General features: G+C 49.0%; 1 protein-coding gene across 1 annotated transcript in view; it reads left to right on the top strand.

Annotated features, from left to right (window-relative positions):
• The window catches only part of glb1 (galactosidase, beta 1), a 130,826-nt gene that overhangs the window by 68,952 nt on the left and 40,078 nt on the right, over window positions 1-21,796 (top strand). The window contains exons 14-15 of the mRNA XM_038796711.1: window positions 3,208-3,339; window positions 12,342-12,578. Coding sequence (XP_038652639.1) covers window positions 3,208-3,339; window positions 12,342-12,578 — 369 coding nt within the window. The remainder of the gene's footprint in view (window positions 1-3,207; window positions 3,340-12,341; window positions 12,579-21,796) is intronic.

Genomic DNA, 21,796 nt, shown 5'->3' with positions numbered 1-21,796 from the left:
GCTCTACCTCACCACCACTTCTCTCAACTCAAATTATCAGCCTGCTCATCTGACATCCAGCACTAGAAGTGCAGAAATTTCATCCAACTAAAAATAGATTTATTTCCATAGTGGTAAAAACCATATTTAAATACTTACATTTTCAAAACACAGCATGAGCCGGGTTCTCCAGCCTTCAAAGTCCCTCCTTCTGCTTATCTTATTGGCCTGAAGAAAAGTTTTGGTAGTAGTTTCTTAAAACTCATCACATGAACTCCCCTCACAGACCGACCAGTTACCTAAATTTGGTCATTGCAAGTTGATTCTAATTCCATTGTTCAGAACTGATTAGATTATGGCTGGAAGAGTTCCTCTCTCGTCCAGGGTCCATTGTCAAAGGGGATTGCATCCAATGGTTTGTTCCACACTCAGCTGGATACATAGGAGTCATTTAGAAGCTTTGTGAATGGTTCAGGGGATTGGTCATTCACACTCGTCTCAGTTGATTGTCTCTGATGGTTTACTTCGATCTGCCTGACTCCATTGTTAATGGCTTTAGAAGTGTCAGGGTACAGCTGCGGAAATGATCAGCTATCTTAGAAGTTGCTGTTTGAATCACTTAAAATGCTGTTATTCAGTCTTTTCACCCATCCAGTGGTTTCAATCCACTCAATAAATAACCATTTTTAATATAAAAATGGGCACGTTGAGTTTCTAAAAAAGCAAATACAGCTGCGACATTTGCCAGTGGTGCCAAGTTTTGAGCATATTTATTTGAATACATAGAACTGAATGTTTGAGGTTATGAAAAAACATTGGTCGCCAACGGAAGTCATTGCTTCGCGAGCAGAACCAGTCAACTGGTACAGCTGTAGAGTCGTTGATTTACACATCATTTGCTCTATCTTTTTACGTGCATCTCAAAGTTGGCTGCACTTGAGTCAATTTACCTTCCCGACATTTAAATTCTTTCATTTGAATATCTTTTTTTGACACTTTTCTTTGAAACTGTGACTGACCACATCCTCCGCTGAGATCAAATTAAACGTTTTTGTTGTTTTTTCTCTCTATTTTTAATAAGTTAAAATGTGGAGATAAGAGAAGTGAATACAAAAAAGAGCAACAAATACTGAACGAGCTAAAATTGTGCTGCAGTTTAGCGAAGTAAAGAAACCGTAGAAATTAACAGCAACCAGTAGCGGTAGCACCTTTTAATAGCGAAAGATCCCGAGGTGATCATTGAGGAGTACCGACTCTGAGGGCTGACTCTTTAAAACGGCTACCAAGAGGTGCACTTTCCCAACACCAGTAGGCGTGCCAGTTTGCCGGTCCTTTTCCTGCCTCGGGGGGCCAATTTAGAAGTGGATGGTTGGGCGAAATGACAATGAAATGAAAATCGCTTATTGTCACGAGTAGGCTTCAATGAAGTTACTGTGAAAAGTCCTTAGTCGCCACATTCCGGCGCCTGTTCGGGAAGGCTGGTACGGGAATTGAACGGTGCTGCTGGCCTGCCTTGGTCTGCTTTAAAAGCCAGCGGTTAAGCCCAGTGTGCTAATAACTCTCACCCCTGGCAGTGGGAGTAAATCGGGGGGCCCTGGAAGTAAGCGTGCGGGTGCAGCAAGTGGCGAGAAAGGCAAACGGTATCTTGGCCCTCATTGCAAGAGGGCTTGAGAACAGGAGGCAGGATGTCTTGGTGACGGCATCTGGAGTGTTGTGCGCGGCTTTGGCCTCCTAATCGAAGAAACCACATACTTCTCCATCGAGGGAGTGCAGCGAAGGTTCACCAGAGTGATTCCTGGGATGGCAGGACTGCCGTGTGAGGGGAGATTGGGGCGACTGGGCCTGTATTCACTGGAATTTAGAATAAGGGAATCTCATTGAAACACATAAAAATCTGACTGGGCTGGACAGACTAGATGCTGGGATGTTGTTACCTCTAGTGTGTGGTGGGGGGAGGGGGGGGAGGCCTATTAGGATGGAGAAGTGGGCGTGAAGCTGTGGAATTCTCCACCCACAGGAGGCCAAATCACTGAATATATTTTAGAAGGAAATAGATAGATTTCTACACTCTAAAGATGTCAAAGGGTGTGGGGAGCGCTCTGAAGAATGGTGCTGAGGTCGAGGACTGAGAGACTAAGTTTTCAAGCAACGCACTTTAAGAAAGGCGTGAAGGAATTGGAGAGGGTGCAGGAAAGATTCACAGGAATGGTCCCGGGGATGAGAAGCTTCAGTTCTCAAGCTCGATGGGAGAATTGGGTCTATTTTCCCTGGAGGAAAGAAGGCCGAGAGGAGATTTGACATGTATCGCTGCTAACATCGGGAATTTAGCTGAAGGGAACGGGCCTTCTTCTTTCAACCCGTGTAAAGAAGCACTCAGCTGCACCATTCTCCCCATTGCATCGAGGGCAATCTCACTGGGGCAACACTGGGGCATGGGGAGTTGATCTTGGGAATCTGCAGTCAGTAAGATGAACAACACTGCAATCTGTGCTGTTGATCACGTTATCAGTTCTGACATGACCACTTGATTTCCGTTGGTAGCTCTAACCTCCTAGTAATTCATTCTCTTTGTCCTGTGATTTGAGCAATTCACACTTTGGGAATAATTAACTCGAGCCAACTCTCTCGTTGAAAATTTTGCAGACTTCATTTTGATTTTGACGTGTTCTTCCACAAAGGGAACCGTGTTAACTTTGTTGACCTCCCTCAAAACCGAAGGCTTCTGTTTGATAGAATGACTGCAGTTCTGTAAACCTCATGGCACTGAAAGAGGATGTGGACAAAGCACCTCTGCAGTCGCTCCAACAGGAAAAAGTTGTTGAAGGCCAGTTGACATCAGAGGACCCGAAACGCAGAAATAATTGACGGAGAAAATGTTTTACCTCCAGCACTGATTCATTTTTTTCCTACTATTGAGCTGCCCTGATCTTGAGCAAATGTTTAGCAATGTGTAGCTTCTAAAATCACTATTGAAGTCAGTGGGTAGATACAATACATCGTGCCCTGCTTCTTAAATGACTTTGTGACTGAAACTAATTCTAAAATCCTCGCAACAAAAGCATGGCTTGAACAGCAATCTTGACCCTGATCGCTGCTTATCTCATGTTATGAACCTGCTGATGCCCAATATCACAGATTTGTTTCTATCATCAGTCTGACTGTATGACTCACACACCTGTTTCATGCTCTGTTCAAAGCGTCTCCATTTTGCCTCTCTTTGTTCGCTAGGTTTTCCAAGGGATTCTGGAAAGAAATAAAGTCAACACGATCAACATCACTGGCCAGGTTGGATCGACGCTAGATATCTTAGTGGAAAACATGGGCAGAATAAATTTTGGGGGAGGCATCCATGATCCGAAGGTATATATTAATATATTTAACAGTTCTGTACCTGTCTTGTGTTACTGGAAGGTCTCCAGTTACTGTTAGTTTGTAATAATTTAGTAGTATTGAGGAACGTGTGCGTGTGTGTGTGTGTGTGTGTGTGTGTATGTGTGTGTGTGCTGAGACAAACAGTATAGAGGCCTCATAATGTTAGTCACAAGATTGCCATTATGATTCAACATCATGGTATATATTATGGTTCAGTTCTTGTAGAATCAGAGAATGGTTACAGCAGAGAAGGATATTCAGCCTATCGTGTATCTGCTGTCCCTCTGCAAGAACTGTTCACCCAGTGCCACTCTCCCGCCCCCATCGCCCTGCAGAATTTCTGATAATTATCTAATTCTCTTTTGAAAGCTGTGATTCAGTCCGCCCCCACCACGCTGTCAAGCAGCGCGTGCCTGATCCTTATCTCCCGCTGCACAAAAAGCAAAACGTTTTTCCTCATGTTGCCCGTTTTACAAATCGGCCTAAAATCGGTGTCCTCTGGTTCTCAATCCTGTTGGAAATGGGGGACGGTTTCTCCCAATCTGCTCTGTCCCAATGGGAACAGTTTCTCCCCATCTGCACTGTCCCGATCCCCTGGTGGGTTTGAACACCCTCTGTCAAAGCTCCTCGGAATTTTCTCTCCTCCTGGAAGAACAGTCCAGCTCCTCCGATCTATCCACACAACTGAAAGTTCCGGGGCTGACGAACGTTTTCACGAATGCCTTCTGCATCTACTTTTTTGGGGTGCGGTGTTTGTGGAGTTGCTAAGAACAATAACCAGAGCCCTTTCCCGGGCTTACACCATGTGTTTCGAGAGTGCTGCAGAGAACTTGTTCAGAATACGTTCCATAGCTGGAATGACTGTATTTACATCTCGTCCGTGCTTTTTGCCAACGATTCTCTGTTGGCCTTTCATGAAAACGGGTCTGTCAGAGAGGTGGGATACACAGTGTCTCCTGGGTATATTGTCCGAGGTATTAGAATTGTTTTTAAGATCATCCCTTGGTGGCTGTAACTGCTTGGCTGTGTAAATGACGACACCATTCATTTTGTTGAGGTCTGCACCGCCCTACCGTGCCCCCCACCCTCGCCCCCCCACCACACACACAAACACACCCTGAGACAACGGGAGGGTTGTTTGTGCCAGCGTCTGCCAAGACACTAGAACCACAAGGTGAACTGCTCCAGAATACCTGAGCCACCTGACTACCGTGGAACCACCACTCCCCTGACTACCCTTGACCACCTGACAGCCCTGCAACCACACCCCCCTGTGGTGATATGCATCACTGTAAATACACAAGGGGTTAATGTAAATATACTACAACTAAGTAAACACTAGAGGGAGCACCGGAGATATCATGACATACAGACATACAGCTATTGAACACATAGAATAGGACACGACCAATGAGCAGTCAAGACACCCAGAGGTGGCATTACCACAAGGGGGCATTACACAACCCGTATATAAGGACAGGGCACACAAGCTCTGCCTCTTTCCACAGGCGACACTTAGAGAGTAGGACAGGGGCAGATCAGAAGCATCACACCCACCACATGGCTTAGAGCAGACTGGTTAGTTAGACTGAGTTACTATAGCAAGATTAGCAGGAGAGTCGAACTCATAGAGAACTGTGCTAATGGTTCAATAAATCACATTGAACTTACTTCAAACTCTGGAGTATCTTTTGGTCAAACCTGCATCAAGTTGCAGCCTGTGTTATCCCACAGTATATAACACAACCCCCAACCCCAAACTACCATCCGACTACTCCCGGCCACCTGACTACCCTGTAACCACCCGACTACCAGCTGACCACATCTGACCTCCACCCCCCCCCCCCGCTCAACTGCCACCTGACTACCCCCGACTATCCACTACCCTGAAACTCCCCCCACCACCCAGCTGGCATCCGACAACCTGACTGCCCTGGAACCAACCCCCCCCCAACTACCCAATTCTCAGACAACCCCCAATCACGTGACTACTCTGGGACAACCACCCCCACCCTGACTACCCTGCAACAACGCCCCCCCCCTCCCCCAAATACCCGATCACTCTGGAACCGACCCCATCGACTACGAGACGACCCCCGACCACCAGACTACCCCTACCCTCGGACCACCAGACTACCCCTACCCTCGGACCACCAGACTACCCCTACCCTCGGACCACCAGACTACCCCTACCCTCGTACCACCAGACTACCCCTACCCTCGTACCACCAGACTACCCCTACCCTCGTACCACCAGACTACCCCTACCCTCGTACCACCAGACTACCCCTACCCTCGGACCACCAGACTACCCCTACCCTCGTACCACCAGACTACCCCTACCCTCGGACCACCAGACTACCCTGCAGCTCTCCCGACCCGACTGCCACCTGACTATCCTGAAACCCCCCCCCCCCTCGGCCAACTACCCAACTACCATCAGACTGCCCATGACTATCCCGGAACTACCCCTGACCACCTGACTACCCAGCAAACCCCCCCCCCCCCCCCCCCACAACAACCCTCCCTATCCTGACCCAGCTGCTAGCCACCCAAACCTATGCAACTACTCTCTCGCTGACCATTACCTCATGAGTGTGGAAATATCATCAAGCGACGTGTGGTATTTTTGTGCTTTTACAATTTTCTTCAGAGCATTGGATATGCGATCATGTCAAATGGGGGGGATAAGGTCAGACGATGGTGATGCTACTGGGCTAATAATCCAAACATACGAGGGTCAGTCCCGGCCAGCGACTGAGAGGATTTAAACTCAGTGAATTCAATCTGAAGTAAATAAATAGTGGCCCAAATTTTCTGGTCTCCGGATCACCGGAGGCCAGACGTATGACTAAGCTGCACGGGGTCCATGTGGAAGCCCTGGCGCTGTGACCTTTGCGGGAATTTCCCATCGGAGGTTTCAAGCTAGAATCGTAGACCGGGGAACAATTGGGAGTACTCGAATAGTTACCCAAGGAAACGATAAATAGATTAAAACCTATGTGTAGTTAGGATTTAGGGCTGGGGGAAGTTAGGTATGTTATTGCGGGGTTTTTGCGTGTGATGCATCTCTCTGTTGTTTAAAATGTGAAAACGTTAAAATTATAAATGGCACAACAAAATATTTTCTAAAAAGAAAATAGATTAAAACCTAGTCTAACTCCACTACTGACCACCCTCCCTGACAGCACCCGACTGCACCCTCACCCCAACCACCCAACTAACCCGGGGGGGGGGGGGGGGGGGGGGGGGGGGGCCTTGGGAACGCAACTAACTTCCCGAATCCAGCCTCTTGAATCCCACCACCCAGAAACCATCCAGCCCAAGGATTTAGAATGAAGCTCACTGAGCCACAGCTGGTCATAACGTAAGCTGCAGGTACATACATTCAACAACAACACCAACAACTTGCATTTACATCGCACCTTTGCCACAGTAACAAGTTGCCAGTCACTTCATAGGGGTGTTATCAGAAAACGTTTGACACCAAACCACATGAAATATTAAGATGGACAACCAAAGCTCAGACCAAAAGGTGGATTTGAAGTGGTGTCTTAAAATGGAGCAGAGAGACGCTGAGGTATGGGGAGCCTTGTGCCTGAATGGTCAGCCACCCAGGGTGGGTTGAAGGAAGTCGGGGTGTGCAAGAAGCCAGGATTAGGGGGGTGCGGTAGCTCGAGAAAGCACAGCTTTCAATAGCATGACATCCTGAGGCAGGAAATGTTCCAGATCTGGAAGTGGGTGTCTTTGGTGATGGACAGAATATGGAGTCAGAATCCCGTCTCTGTCATATAGGAGGTTGGGGGTTACACGGGATTGAAGTAAGTAACCTAAAGTGCGCAAAGTGGAGTTCATAGCGGTGACAGCTTTAGAAAAACATCATTTATATTCTCCAGCTATCCCCTCCAGAAATGTTCCGATGTTCCTTTGGAGTATTTTCTGGTATTAGAATCATAGAATCCCGACAGTGGAGAAGGGGGACATTCGGCCCATCGAGTCTGTACCGACCCTCTGATAGAGCACCACTCCCCCCATAACCCCACCTAACCTGCACATCTTTGGTCTGTGGGAGCACGCGGAGGAAGCCCACGAGGAGAAAGTGCAAACTCCACGCAGACTGTCACCCGAGGTGGGAACCTAACCTGGGTCCCTAACACTGTGAGGCAGCTGTGCTAACCACTGTGCTGCCCATTCTTTGAGCCGACTATAATGCTGCCCTTGCAAGCAAAAATTGGAAAGTTCTCAGATATTTTAAATATGAGCATGAGTGGCGAGAGAACTTTAACACCAGTTTACAAGATAAATGCAAAATAAAGGATATGACAGCCTGTGGTAACATGTCAAATTAAAGTATGAATATCGATCTGCTATCATTGTGAAAGATTATTCCCAGTCTATCTTCATGAAATCCATAGAATCCCTACAATGGAGAAGGAGGCCATTCGGCTCAGTGAGGCTGCACCGACCCTCTGACAGAGCACCCGACCTCGACTCGCCCTACCGCCCTATCCTCATAACCGATCATGGCCCGTCCATCTAACCTGCACCTCTTTGGACTGTGGGAGGAAACCGGAGCACCCGGAGGAAACCCACGCAGACGTGGGGAGAAAGTGCAAACTCCGCACAGACAGTTGCCCAAGGCCCTAATCGAGACGGGGTCTCTGGCGCAGTGAAGCAGCAGTGTTAACCACTGTGTCACCGTGCCCTTGATTCTGACAAAAAGAAACCAAAGATTTGTGTCATAGAAATGAAACCTTTTTTCAATGTGTATTGATTTTTTTAAAATATGGGCCGGATTCTCTGAAATGGCGGCTAAGTGTTGACGCCGGTGTAAATGCCGGAGCGTTTCACGCTGGTGTCAGCAGATACCTTGGCCCAGCGATTCACTTACGTGAAGGTGGCTTGCAGGGCGCGGAGTGCTCCACACAGCTCCGGCTGCCGATATGGGGCCCTGCACTTATGGCCGTGGGTCCGCTGTGCAACATGGCGGCCCCAACAGAATAGGCCCCCCCCCCCCAGGTTGGAACCCTGGACGTCCTGGAGGACCCCCTCCCGGTGACGGATCCCCCCTGCCCAACCAGGGCAGCCGTGGCAGCTGCCACACCAAGTGCCCGCTGGGTGGAACCATGTTAGAACCACACTGGCGGGAACGTGGCCAACTGCCGGCGGAGAATCACCGTGGGGCCTCTTTCAATGGCCCTCTACCGGCGCGCACGTCAACCGTGCTGGCGCAACTGGCGGCAATTCTCCGGTTTGCGGGAAGGCGTTGGACCTGACCGCGGGTCTGACGCCCCATTCTCTGCCCCCTGCGCCGAGCGCGATTTCGCCACGGAGAATCCAGCCCATGATTTGGAAGAACAGGTACTCTCCAGTTTGGTTGATTAACTGGCTTCCGATTACAATCTATTCTATTCTTATTTATTCATGTTTTCTTGCAGAATATTGATCACCCGAATATTAACTCTCGCGTGTTGTAGCAAAAGGCTTCTTATCACAAGCTTGTTATCAAGGCATCTTGTAAAGTTACAGCACAGATCACCAAATGTGACCCACACAGACAAGGACAGCGGGTGTACAAAACGACATTGCAGTAAAATCCTAAATATGTAACTTCAGTGTAAACGGCTTCACTTAAGCAAAATTAATTGCTGATTATTTTTTTAAACCTCTTCCATGGGGTGTGGCCAGGCCAGCTTTTGCTACCCTGGTGAAGGTGAGCTGGCTTCTTGAATCGCTGCAAGAGCGTGCAGCGTCGGTACGGCCCAAGGTGCCAACGTCCCGTTTTGCGTGTAATACCTGAACTTTTTTAAAGTGCGCTGGTGGGGTTGCCCAACAACGTTCAGCGACTGTGTTCACGCCAGGAAACAGTCGCCTTATCTCCAGTCACAGCTGGCGTCCAGTTTTGAGAAAAACAAACCTTTGCATAATATTTTGTGGCCTCAGCCTGTCTCCTGTCGGAGTTATGGCGGAGGGTGGAGACAACCCTTCAGAATTTCACAGTCACAAGGCAACAGTGACTGCCACAAACCATCAGCTCATGGTAAAAGCAGGTACTTTTAACAGGGGAAAGTAAGGTGCAATCGATTCGCTCTGACAAGCCCCAGCCCCAAGGCCCACTGAATTATATTGGTTTCAAATCAAATAATAGCAAGAATGGTGATTCCACATTCAGTCAATCTATTCATAGGGACTGCCATTGCTCCACATTGGAAACATGCTCCCATTGAGGTATTGGTAGGTGTATAGTCAGTGCACTATTTTTGTGTCGGTATTGACAGGTGTATTGTGGGTGTGTTGCTCCTGTGTCAGTTTTGACAGGTGTATTGCTCCTGTGTCAGTTTTGACAGGTGTATTGTGGGTGTATTGCTCCTGTGTCAGTTTTGACAGGTGTGTCGCGGGATATTCCTCCTGTGTCAGTTTTGACAGGTGTATTTTTATCCTCTCATGTCCTGTGGACACCGTTGACAAAAGAAACATTGGTTGCCAGCCCTAATTGCTCCAAACCCTGAGGAGCATTAACATACAAAGGGATCTGGGCGTACAGGTCCACAGTTCCCTAAAACTGGCAACACAGGTGGCCAAGGTGATTAAGAAGGCATTTGGCATGCTTGCCTGGTCTCGAGGGTGTTGGCTATGAGGAGAGGTTGAATAAATTAGGATTGTTTTCACTGGAAAGACAGAGGCTGAGGGGAGACCTGATTTGAAGTCCACAAAATTATGAGAGGCATAGGCAGGGTGGATAGTCAGAAGCTTTTTCCAAGGGTGATGTGGAGATGCCGGCGTTGGACTGGAGTGAGCACAGTAAGAAGTCTAGGTGTTGTAAGACTTCTTACTGTTTTCCAAGGTTGGAAGTGTCAATTACTAGGGGGCGCAGGTTCAAGGTGAGAGGGGGAAAGTTTAAGGGAGATGTGCGGGGTACGTTTTTCACACAGTGAGTGGTGGGTGCCTGGTACGTGCGGCCAGAGGATGTGGTGGAAGCTGGCACGTTAGCAACATTTAAGGGGCATCTGGATGGATATATGAATAGGGATGAAATAGAGGACCGAGTAAGAGCAGAAGGTTTTGTTTTTAGTTATGGCATCTTGATTGGCACAGGCTTGGAGGGCCGAAGGGCCTGTTCCTGTGCTGTTCTTTGAAAGATGAGGCGCCTTCTTGAACTGCTGCAGTCCATGTGGTGTAGGTGCACCCACAGTGTCATTAGGGAGGGAATTCCAAGACTGTGACCCATCGACAGTGAAGGAATACCGATATATTTCCAAGTCAGGATGGCGAGTGACTTGGAGGGGAACTGGCAGGTGATGTCCCCATGCATATGCAATCCTCACCCGAGTAAATGGTCGAGGTTGGGGTATGGGATATGCTGTCAAGGAGGCCTGGTAAGCTGCTTTAATGAGAACATTGCCCATGTATAAGGAATTACAGACGTATACTTGTGTAAGTACAGACCGATGCATATTGGCCAAGAATACATGGCAAGTGGAATTGTGTGTAAGTGCTGGAATGTACTTGCTCGAGTACAAACCTATTGAAGCTTACAGAATCTATGATGTGACCTTTGGCAGTTGGCGTATTAGATTGAAAGATAACAAATGTAACACCTTAGTTCAAAAAGTGTAGGAGACACAAAGTTGGAAACTACTTAACATCTGCCATAGGGAAAATGTTAGAAATTTTCTAACATTCATGTTCAAGATGTTGTAGCAGGGCACTACAAATAATTAAGGGTAATCAATATCCTGAATGGTATTGACTAGGTAGATGTAGAAATGATGTTCCCTCTTGTGTGTGCATCCAGACGTAGGGAGCATTGTTTTAAAATTAGGGGTTGCCCTGATAGGACAGAGATGAGGAGAAACCCTTTCTCGGAGGGTTTTGGAACTCTGCCTCAGTAGAGGCAGGGTTACTGAAGGCAGAGGGAGACGGATTCTTGTTAGGCAAGGGAGTAGATGGGAATGTGGGACTCAACACAGACAGATCAGCATTGAGCATATTGAATGGTGGAACAGACTCGAGGGGCCGAATGGCCTACTTCTGCTCTTACTCCGCATGTTCATACTATAGGGGGGTTGGGGGCCCCACCTTTCCACGTGGTGACCTCCCAGTGACCCCACAGTGCAGAAGGACACTGTGTGGCCCCGCTATAACTGGCAGGACAATGACTCTTGCCATTCTGGGGCAAAAGATCTGGGGCACAATCAGGATATTAGCGCAACAATTAATCATTCGATAATCTATTTCACAGAGTTGTACACTGATAATAAATACTTCATGTTATCCTTAAGCACTCCTGATCGAGAAAAATTACTTTTGTGATTCAGAAGCTGTGGGTCCAGGAAGATTGTTTGCAGTATTGAGGTATGGGATGGAGATTCAGCCCAGAAGCTGTGGGCGGAGAGAGGGGCTGTAATTTGGGGCACACACACACGACATCAGGTGGGAGAATGTGAACTTGTCCGCTTTGGCAGGGAGAATAGAAAAGCAGCGTCTAGTTTAAATGAAGAGCGATTACAGAACTCCGAGGTGCAGAGAGACCGGGGTGATCCGGTGCATGAATCGGGGAGGGTATGTAACCAGTTACAGCAAGGGATTAGGAAGGCAAATGGAATGTTGTTGTTTATTGCATGGGGAATGGACCCTGTTCTCGGTACCCTGTCCATTGCTTTTTGAGTATTTGAGTTTCTGAGACTTTCACGTGGGTGGCATCAGGCACCGTTGCTGAGGGCAAGAGGGAACACTTCTTTACCCGGAGGGTGCTGGGTATGTGGACCTCTCTGCCTGGTTTGGTGGGGGGGGCAGGGGTTTGCAGAAACCCTCAATGCATTTAAATGGACCTGGATCTGCACCTGAAGTGCCGTAACCTGCAAGGCTAAGGGCCAGGTGCTGGAAGGAGGGATTAGAATGGCCGGCGCAGGCACGATGGACTGCGTGGCCTCTTTCTATGCCGTACCTTTTCCATGCTTCTATCTATTTATTTTAAATCTGCTCCACAGGGACTGGTAACTAATCTTACTTTGGCTTCGAATATCCTGACTGGCTGGACCATCTACTCGTTAAACATTGATGAAGCAGTGGCAAGTGGCTACCTTACCAAACTCCAGAATACCCAGAGGCCGACTCCGCCCGCTGAGGCTAATGTGCCGTCCTTTTACTTGGGCGCCTTCATGATTCCTAACGGGATTCCGGACCTGCCTCAAGACACGTACCTCAAATTTCCTGGATGGTCCAAGGTAGGCGTGAGATCTAAGTCGCATTTCAATGAAGGTCATGAGCAATGTTGTAAGTTGAATTGAGTAATGAACGAGTACTGGAATAGAATGGAATAAAACACATTGCAGGCATCGCGCTGTATGTTCCACCGCATCCATTTATCGTCAATCCACTTGAACGAGGTAAATGTCTGACTGCTGTCCAATTAGTCTGTCTCCCTCACTGGGCAGGTTTATTGTTGACGTCAGCAGTTGACTTAATCCCATGCAGTCGGTCTCACCCCATATTTCTTTATTCCATAATGTTAAGTAGTCGAGAATCATAGAATTTACACTGCAGAAGGAGGCTATTCGGCCCATCGTGTCTGCACCGGCGTTTGGAATGGACACCCGACTCAAGCCCACGTCTCCACCCTATCCCCGTGACCCAGTAACCCCAACTAACCTTTTGGATACTTGAGGGCCAATCCACCTGTTGTTTAGTCGGGGGTGAATTAATCTCTTTTCCAGAGGAAAGGGCTCAGCCGCTCAACCACACGCCAAATGCTATCCCAGTGCTCTCCTGACCAGCCTCCCATCTTCCACCTGACCTAAACCTGAACTCGTGCAAAACCCGCTCCAAGCTTCGTTCACCCATTACCCCCTGTGCTCGTTGACCTACACTTGCTCCCGGTCTGACCACGCCTCAATTTTAAAATCTTTATCCTTGTTTTAGAATTCCTCCTTGGTCTCACCCTTCCCTATTGAAAGGGAAGGTCTTAAAACTGAGTAGCTCGGATGCCACTAGAGTAGTTTTACGTAAATGAGTTTATTAAGGATTGAGATTAATTATAGAAAGTGTACTGGGTAATCATTATTAACCATTAAACCTGTATTCTAAGACATAGTAGTGATAATCGTGCAAACTCTGTGATGCTCGATCAATAACTCCAGAAATGAGATTGGATGATTATTGAAGGCTTTATTGGACTAGATGTTTCCCTCAGCAGTGCAGGTATAGAATGCAGCTGCTGGGGAGACACAGACTCTTATACTCCGCCTTACTGGGCGGAACCAGCAGGCAGGCTTCACCAATGATATTGCTGTCTCAGGTACCTCCCACACCAATGGTCTTACAGCATCAACCTGGGTACCGTAATACCCCCAATACCGACTACCACATTCACCCCCTGTTAAAAAAAAAGAGTCCGGCGGGGGTGGTGGTCTCGCGTTATACAGTGGTTCAGTGTTTTGCCTTATTACATGTCGCAACTATTTACAGTATTTATTTACATGTACATATCAAAATGAAGCAATTAGTCGATCGGGGGCCCTGGTGGTCCTCTGCGATCGTCGCAGTTTCGGCGGTGATGCAGGCGCCGGCTCGGGCATCCGTGACTCCGGGAGCGTGACTTTGGCTTCTTCGGCAGCTTCATCACCCCTGGATGGGACCAGTGGGAGAACCGATCAACCTGGGAAGGGGGCGGCCGTGGGGTGTGCCGGTGGGAGGGAGGGTGGGGTAGATTTGGGGGGGGGGGGTAGACATAGGCCTACTGAGGGTTAGTGTGAAGGAGGTGGACCCTCTCGACCAATGGGTCCAACTTGTGCGCCCGCATGTTTTTGCGGAGCAGAATGGGTCCAGGAGCTGCCAGCCATGTTGGGAGCAAGGTCCCGGAGGAGGACTTCCTAGGGAAGACAAGGAGACATTCATGAGTTGTTTCGTTGGTCGTGGTACACAGCAGTGATCGGATGGAGTGGAGTGCATCGGGGAGGACCTCCTGCCAGCGGGAGACTGGGGGATTCCTGGACCGTAAGGCCTGTAGGACAGTCTTCCGGACCGTTCCGTTCTCCCTCTCTACCTGTCCATTTCCCCGGGGGTTATAACTGGTCGTCCTGCTGGAGGCAATGCCCTTTATGAGCAGGAATTGACGCAGTTCGTCGCTCATGAAGGAGGATCCCCTATCGCTGTGTATGTAGGCGGGGAAACCGAACAGGATAAAGATACTGTGGAGGGCTTTTATGACGATGGCTGCGGTCATATCGGGGCAGGGGATGGCGAATGGGAACTGGGAGTACTCGTCAATCACGTTCAGGAAGTACGTGTTGCGGTCGGTAGAGGGGAGGGGCCCTTTGAAGTCCATACTGAGGCATTCAAAGGGACTTTACCAGGTGCGCTTTCTCTGGCCTGTAGAAGTGCGGCTTGCACTCCGCGCAGATTTGGCAGTTCCTGGTGGTGGTCCTGACCTCCTCGATGGAGTAGGGAAGGTTGCGGGGATCTGGGCCTATGACTCCATCATGCGCTACGTAGCCGAGGATGGCTAGACGATCGGTGCTGAACACGCATTTGTCCTTGTAGGTTAAGTTAAGGATTTTTGCGGTATGGAGGAATTTTCGGAGGTTGGTGTCGTGGTCCTGCTGGCCGTGGCCGCAGATGGTGACGTTGTCGAGGTAAAGAAACGTGACACGCAAACCGTACCAGTCAACCATTCGGTCCATCTCCCGTTGGAAGACCGAGACTCCATTTGTGACACCGAAGGGAACCCTTAGGAAGTGGTAGAGCTGCCCATCTGCTTCGAATGCAGTGTATTTGCGGTCGCTAAGGTGGATGGGGAGCTGATGGTAGGCAGATTTGAGGTCCACCGTGGAAAAGACCTTGTATTGTGCAATCTGATTGACCAAATCAGATATGCGGGGGAAAGGGTACGCGTCGAGCTGCGTATACCTGTTGATGGTCTGACTATAATCGATGACCATCCTGTGCTTCTCCCCGGTCTTTACAACCACTAATTGAGGTGTCCAGGGGCTATTGCTAGCCTCGATAATACCTTCCTTCAGTAACCACTGGACTTCCGACCTAATGAAGGTCCGATCCTGGGCACTGTACCGTCTGCTCCTGGTGGTGACGGGTTTGCAGTCCGGGGTGAGGTTCGCAAAAAGGGAAGGCGGGTCGACCTTGAGGGTCGCGAGGCTGCAGACAGTGAGGGGTGGTATAGGGCCACGGAATTTAAAGGTTAAGCTCTGGAGGTTGCATTGGAAGCCTAACCCCAGGAGCGTGGCAGCGAAGAGGTGAGGGAGGACGTAGAGTCAGAAATTTTTTTATTCTCTTCCCTGGACCGTGAGGTTAGCTATGCAGAACCCCTTAATCTCTACAGAGTGAGACCCGGAGGCCAGGGGGATTCTTTGGGTGTATGGGAAGGGAACAGCGCCTTACCATGTTGGGGTGTATGAAGCTCTCTGTGCTCCCGGATTCGATCAGGCAGGATGTTTTGTGTCCGTTGATGAGCACGGTCGTCGTTGCGGTCGAGAGTGTTCAGGGCCGAGACTGGTCCAGGGTCACCAAGGCGAGTCGTGGTAGAAGTTGAAGATTTTCCTCGGGCGGTGTGTGGTCATCCGAATCGGGGTCCTGAGACTCCAATCAACATGGCAGTGCCCACGGGTCACACATGGCTGGGGGTGGCCAAGATGGCGGCACCCACTGATCGCATATGGCTGGGGGTGGGCAAGATGGCAGCGCCCACGCATCGCACGTGGCCCCTGGGGAGCAAGATGGCAGCGCCCACGCATCGCACGTGGCCCCTGGGGAGCAAGATGGCGGCGCCCGTGGACCGCACATGGCTCAGGGAATTGGAGATGGCGGTGCCCACTGCCTGCACGTGGCCCACGGAGAGAGTTGTGGCGGCGGCCCCGGTTCACCCCCAGAGACAGCGACGACCGCCCGGGCCTGGCATACCGCCACAAAATGGCCCTTTTTGCGACAGCCTTTGCAAGTGGAGGAGGGGGCCGGGCAGCGATGCCGGGGGTGCTTGGCTTGCCCGCAAAAATAACATCGGTGTCCCCCCCGGGGTTGCCCGGCAGCCGTGCGGCACAAGCTTGTGGGGTGATGGGGAATGCTCGGGCCAGCCGCGGGTGGGTTCCACGCTGCCCAAGGGGACATACGCACGGGCGTTGCGGGAGGCCACATCTAGGGAGCTAGTGAGTGCCCGTGCCTCCTTGAGGCCTCGTGTCTCTTTCTCTAGCAGCCGCTGACGGATTTGGAACGACACCATATCTGCAACAAAAGTTCTGTGTGGTCGCTGGCTGAAACTTGCGGACAGTCACAATTCCAACCTAGTACCAGAAGTGCACGGTAGAATTCATCCAGCGATTTCCCCCGGGATTTGTCGCCTTGTCGCTAGCAGGTGTAGGGCGTAAACCTGGTTTACTGGGCGAATGTAGTGTCCTTTCAACAGGGCCATCGTGGCCTCGAAATCGTCCGCATCCTCGATGAGGGTGTAGATCTCTGGGCTCACCCTCGAGTGGAGAACTTGCATTTTCTGGTCCTCCGTGGGTGTAGTCGTGGCCGTCCTGGGGTACCTGTTGAAGCACGCCAGCCAGTGTTTGAAAGTTGCCGCTGAGTTTGCCGCGTGGGGGCTGAGTTGCAGACTCTCCGGCTTGATTCGGAGCTCCATTCTTTAAAATCTAGTCCAATAAATTGATGCTCGATCAATGACTCCAGAAGCGAGATTGGATGACAATTGAAGGCTTTATTGGACTAGATGTTTCCCCCAGCAGCGCAGGTACAGAATTCAGCAGCTAGGGAGACAGACTCTTGTACTCCCCCTTATTGGGCGGAACCAGCAGGCAGGCTTCACCAATGATCTCTCTGTCTCAGGTACCTCCCACACCAATGGTTTACAGCATCAACCTAGGTATCGTAATACCCCTATTACCGACTACCACACTCTGGCTACAAGCAGTGGCCACAATGCATGATGGGATTTCGGCTGGCTAACTTACCCATGTCTTTGAGACACACAAGATGTGTGCTCATCAGATTACATAGTGGACTGAGTAAACAAGTTTTATCAGTGGCCCCCAATATCCTCCGAAACAATCCATGAAGTAAAGAGGAAGTCGGTTCTGACATCCTGTCCCTAGCTGGGCAATGGTGGACAGGATCTGACGGCAATCTTAGGATGGGAAAAAAAAATTAAAATGGACACAGAACCTTGGTAGACAACAGGTGACAGGATGAGGTTAAATCATGGCTTGATCGCAATTGTATTGGATAGTTTAAACATGACACCTTCAGGGATTGCATCAAGTCCAACTGGGGTGGGCTATTGATTTTTGGAAATTATATAATTGATGTGTTTTTATCAGTGTTCAGCAGATCGATCTTGGCATTAACCAGGTCCATCTCTCGTGTACACGAAATCAAGCTGGGGTTAATAAAGCCATCTTAACCAGGTTGTGTGTTTGCTCCGTTTATGAAGCTAAGGCCTAACAATGGGGGACGTACCCCACGTTACGGCTGGCTCAATACTCAGGCCTTGGAAAACGCTCCTACAACTTTTGCCGCACTGCGATCAGGGTCGTCCACAGGATTCTGGAAGAATAATGCGTCTCCTCGTATATTGAATTTATCACCCAGTCGAAAGAGGAGTTGCGTATCAGACTGCTGGATCCATAAGTTGTGTGACCTGAACAAGAGGCGAAAGCTGCGAGTAGGCAGCGGCAGACACATGCCACACTGAGAACGCGCTAATGTTGGGTGGGCAAGGACGGACTTTTGTACAATGTGTTTGGTGGTGACATCACACTGGAACAGGCAGGGGGTGACCCATTGGAGGCTGGCGGGATCGAAGGTGAGGGCAGAAAGGAAAGAGCTGAGAGGAAAATTGCGAAAATGGAAATGGAGTTGATCGCAGTGGAAGGGAATCCTCAGTTGAGGAAAAAGAAAGACCCATTGAAAGTTCTGCTACGGAAGGTAACATCAGAACGTCAGCAGTTCTTTGCCTCCATTATTGTAACAGACGTTCCTACCATGTGCTGATCATTCTTTGTGCATTGTAGTGCTTCTTACACTTTACTGGTTTGAGTCTGTGTCCTCAACTTAATTTTCTGGATTTACCTTTTTAGTAGAATTTAGTACTATTCCCTAAGATAAACTCTCAGGCACCTTCTTTCTGGATTAAGAAGATTATGTGTCTTCAGTTTGATCACTTTGATGCCTCCCTTGTTCCTTGATAACTAGAAGTGTGCACAGTACTTTTGTTTGACTAGGACACCAAATGGTTTGATTACAGGGGAGGGTGAGATTGTTGGAAATAAAGACAAGAAGGAGTATCAAACAATTCAACTATGAATATGAAATTATTTATTGGGATAAGAAATTTGGAGAGTGATGGTCATCAATGGCCAAATTTTTTTTAAAATTCAATTATTCCTCTATTTCTCAGAGGCCTCGATGTTTTTTCCAGTTTTATCCAGTTTGATGTGCAGCATCAAACCCATTGTACAGAGCACCCCATTACCAGGCCATGGCGGTGTCATTGCCTTTCTGCCAAAGAAATAGGTTCACCAGCATCCAAACCTAATTGTCCACGTTTCAATTCTGATCCAGGATTTAAGTATCTCAAACCTAAAGACAGCAGATGTCTTTGAAGTTTAGAATAAAAACAGAAAATGCTGAAAACACTCAGCAGGCATGGCAGCGTCTGAGGAGAGAATCATAGAATTTACAGTGCAGAAGGAGGCCCATCGGCCCATCGGCCCATCGAGTCTGCACCGGCTCCTGGAAAGAGCACCCTACCCAAGGTCAACACCTCCACCCTATCCACATAACCCAGTAACCCCACCCAACACTAAGGGCAATTTTGGACACTAAGTGCAATTTATCATGGCCAATCCACCTAACCTGCACATCTTTGGACTGTGGGAGGAAACTGGAGCATCCGGAGGAAACCCACGCACACACGGGGAGGATGTGCAAACTCCATACAGTGTCCCAAGCCGGAATCGAACCTGGGACCCTGGAGCTGTGAAGCAATTGTGCTATCCACAATGCTACCGTGAGAAACAGAGTTAAAGTTTCAGGCACTTGCGTTGCATCTGATGTTTCTGTTTCTGGTTTCCGGCACCTGCGGCATTTTGCTTTTGTACTTGATGGCTTTGCGTTAGGGGAGGACCTCTGCAATCGTGTGCTTCCGACAGTCGTGTTGCACAGGGAGCACGGGTTCTTTACAATGGTACATGAGCTCCAATTTCACCAGGGGGCGAATGCATGTCAGTGAAGGTATGCTGTGACCGCCAGGGCAAACATCTTAAACTTGCTGTACAGCTTCGATGCTGCAATATCAGCGTTTTGCCTTGCGGCATATTGTTGCAGACATGTCATGTGAGGTTTTATACCCATATTTATTGAACAGTGGTAGGCTTTTGGCTTTCCGCATCGATTGTGCAATCTCTGTCTTCCCAATCAGACATAATCGTTTCTAACGTTTAACGATGCTCTGCAACAAATGGAATAGCGATTAATTTTCCCCTTGTTAGCATTTTAGGCTGACTGAACTTCTCTTTGGCTAAGATTGGTGTATCAGTGAGATTCCTATTGACAGTAAATACAATGAATAGAAAGTTCTGACTCAAAGCACCAGGTTTAATGACTGGTAGAGGAAAATGTGAAAAGATTCAGTTTGAAATACCTTTTACAGTAGGGCGCAAACTTTGCAGATGTTATCGCTTGCGCCCTCAAGGTGTTGAGACAGATAACCGGTTTACGTGTTGATTTAGTTGATAAGTCTTGTGGCTTGTTTGAGGTTCTGCTGTGTTTGGGAAAGTTGGTGCAGTTTTTTGCTTTGGTAGTTTCGATGTTTTATCATTGCCTTCCCTGCAGGTAACATTTTGTTCCTGAATTGCTCGGCAGTGGGGCTGCAGAGAGAGACTTTCAAATCCATAGCGCATTTTTTTAGGTTTATAGGAATCCAGAAGCCGTTTAGCTCCACGCGTTATTTTTAATCACTCTGCATTGACATGAATTTTCATTTTGGTAAAAGAAAGGTACTACATTTATAAAGCGTCTCTCATACTCCCCAGTGTCCCAAAGCGTTTCAAGCCAAAGTAATTCATTTTTAACGTGTAGTTTTGTTGTAGATAAATGCAGTGGCCAATTAAGGTTCCACAATGTAAAGAAAAGACCAGTTTATCTATTTTTGGTGATTTGTGGTCAGGATGTCGTGCCATTCTTTTGAACAGTGTCTTTTTAATTTATTTTTTAACTTCACCCTCAGCAAGCAGGCACGCTTTCGGCTTCCAACATCGCAAAGTGTAGCCCCGTGTGATGCCAAGTGTTTGTCCAACTTCTGCGCTCAGGTCCTCGAGTGTGGAGCTTGCATCAGTGACTGTGACTCAGAGCAGGAAGTGCTGACACTTTGGGTCTATCGCAGTGCAAAGGAATGAGACCATTTTCTCTATCCAGCAGGGTATTGAGCATTGCCTGGGGCGGACAGCAGGGAGGACTATTGGCCAGTACATCCAGGTGCCCAATCTGTGACTTTGCAGGGGGAGTTTTATGGTGGTGATAGGGGTCTCAACTACTGGTTGGTGGGTCAGTGAGACACCCGCGTTGCCTCCTCTGGTTGCCGCCAAATCATGGACCACTCAGACACGTAATAGGCCACCAGCGGGTCTTCTACAGGATCAAGGTCGCGGGGCTAGGAAGTCCCAGCCGTTGAGAGCAGTCGACCAATCCAGGATCGGCAGTGGCACCCCCAGGATCGAGGGACGACCCGGGCCAGAGGTACGTGGTGGCGGGAGAGGCTTTGAGGGGTTAGGGTCACAGTGGAAGGGCGTGTGGGATGCCAGGCCAGGGAGCTAGCTCTCAGTGCCCCCTCACCCCCCACTTCCCGATGCCAGATCCCTCGAACAGGCACAACAGATCTTTAAGTTAGGACTCCCCCTCCCCACACAGGTTTGCTTGTCGTCCTGCCTACTATAAGGCCTCAGTTGGCAGTGGGGTGGGAAGACTGTCCATGGGCCTTCCCACCATGGACTGGGTGGAGGTGGGAAGATGGTGAGATCTCCAACCAGCACCATTACATCCAATGAAACTCCTCGGGGGAGGGCACACAATGCCAGAAATGGAACCTGGAGCACAATCAATCTTGGAACGCACAGCCCAAGATCATGGGAATAAAAAGACTGATAATGATCACCAACTAGAGCCATTTGTTTTGGCTTTTTTTTCATTATTCTGAGCAACGTGATATTTTTGTTTACATTTGGCCATGGCCTGGTTATGACGAGATGCACGAAGCTTGGTGATCGGTGGGCTCTAAGAGCGGCAATCCTCACAGAAAGGTCGACAACTGAACCTCGCAGCTCTAAACGTCCTGTGGGAGGAAAGTGCAAACGGCAGCACTGGCAACATTGTGGGTGCAGGGACTTTGCCTTGGCCAGAAGTCGGAGGTGGAATGCTGTGGCCATGAAACAGTGTCAAA

Source organism: Scyliorhinus canicula, chromosome 5 (genome assembly GCF_902713615.1).
Source record: "Scyliorhinus canicula chromosome 5, sScyCan1.1, whole genome shotgun sequence".
Classification (NCBI taxonomy): Eukaryota; Metazoa; Chordata; class Chondrichthyes; order Carcharhiniformes; family Scyliorhinidae; genus Scyliorhinus; species Scyliorhinus canicula.
Note: the sequence above shows the minus strand (reverse complement) of the source record. Positions and strands in the feature narration are given on the sequence as shown.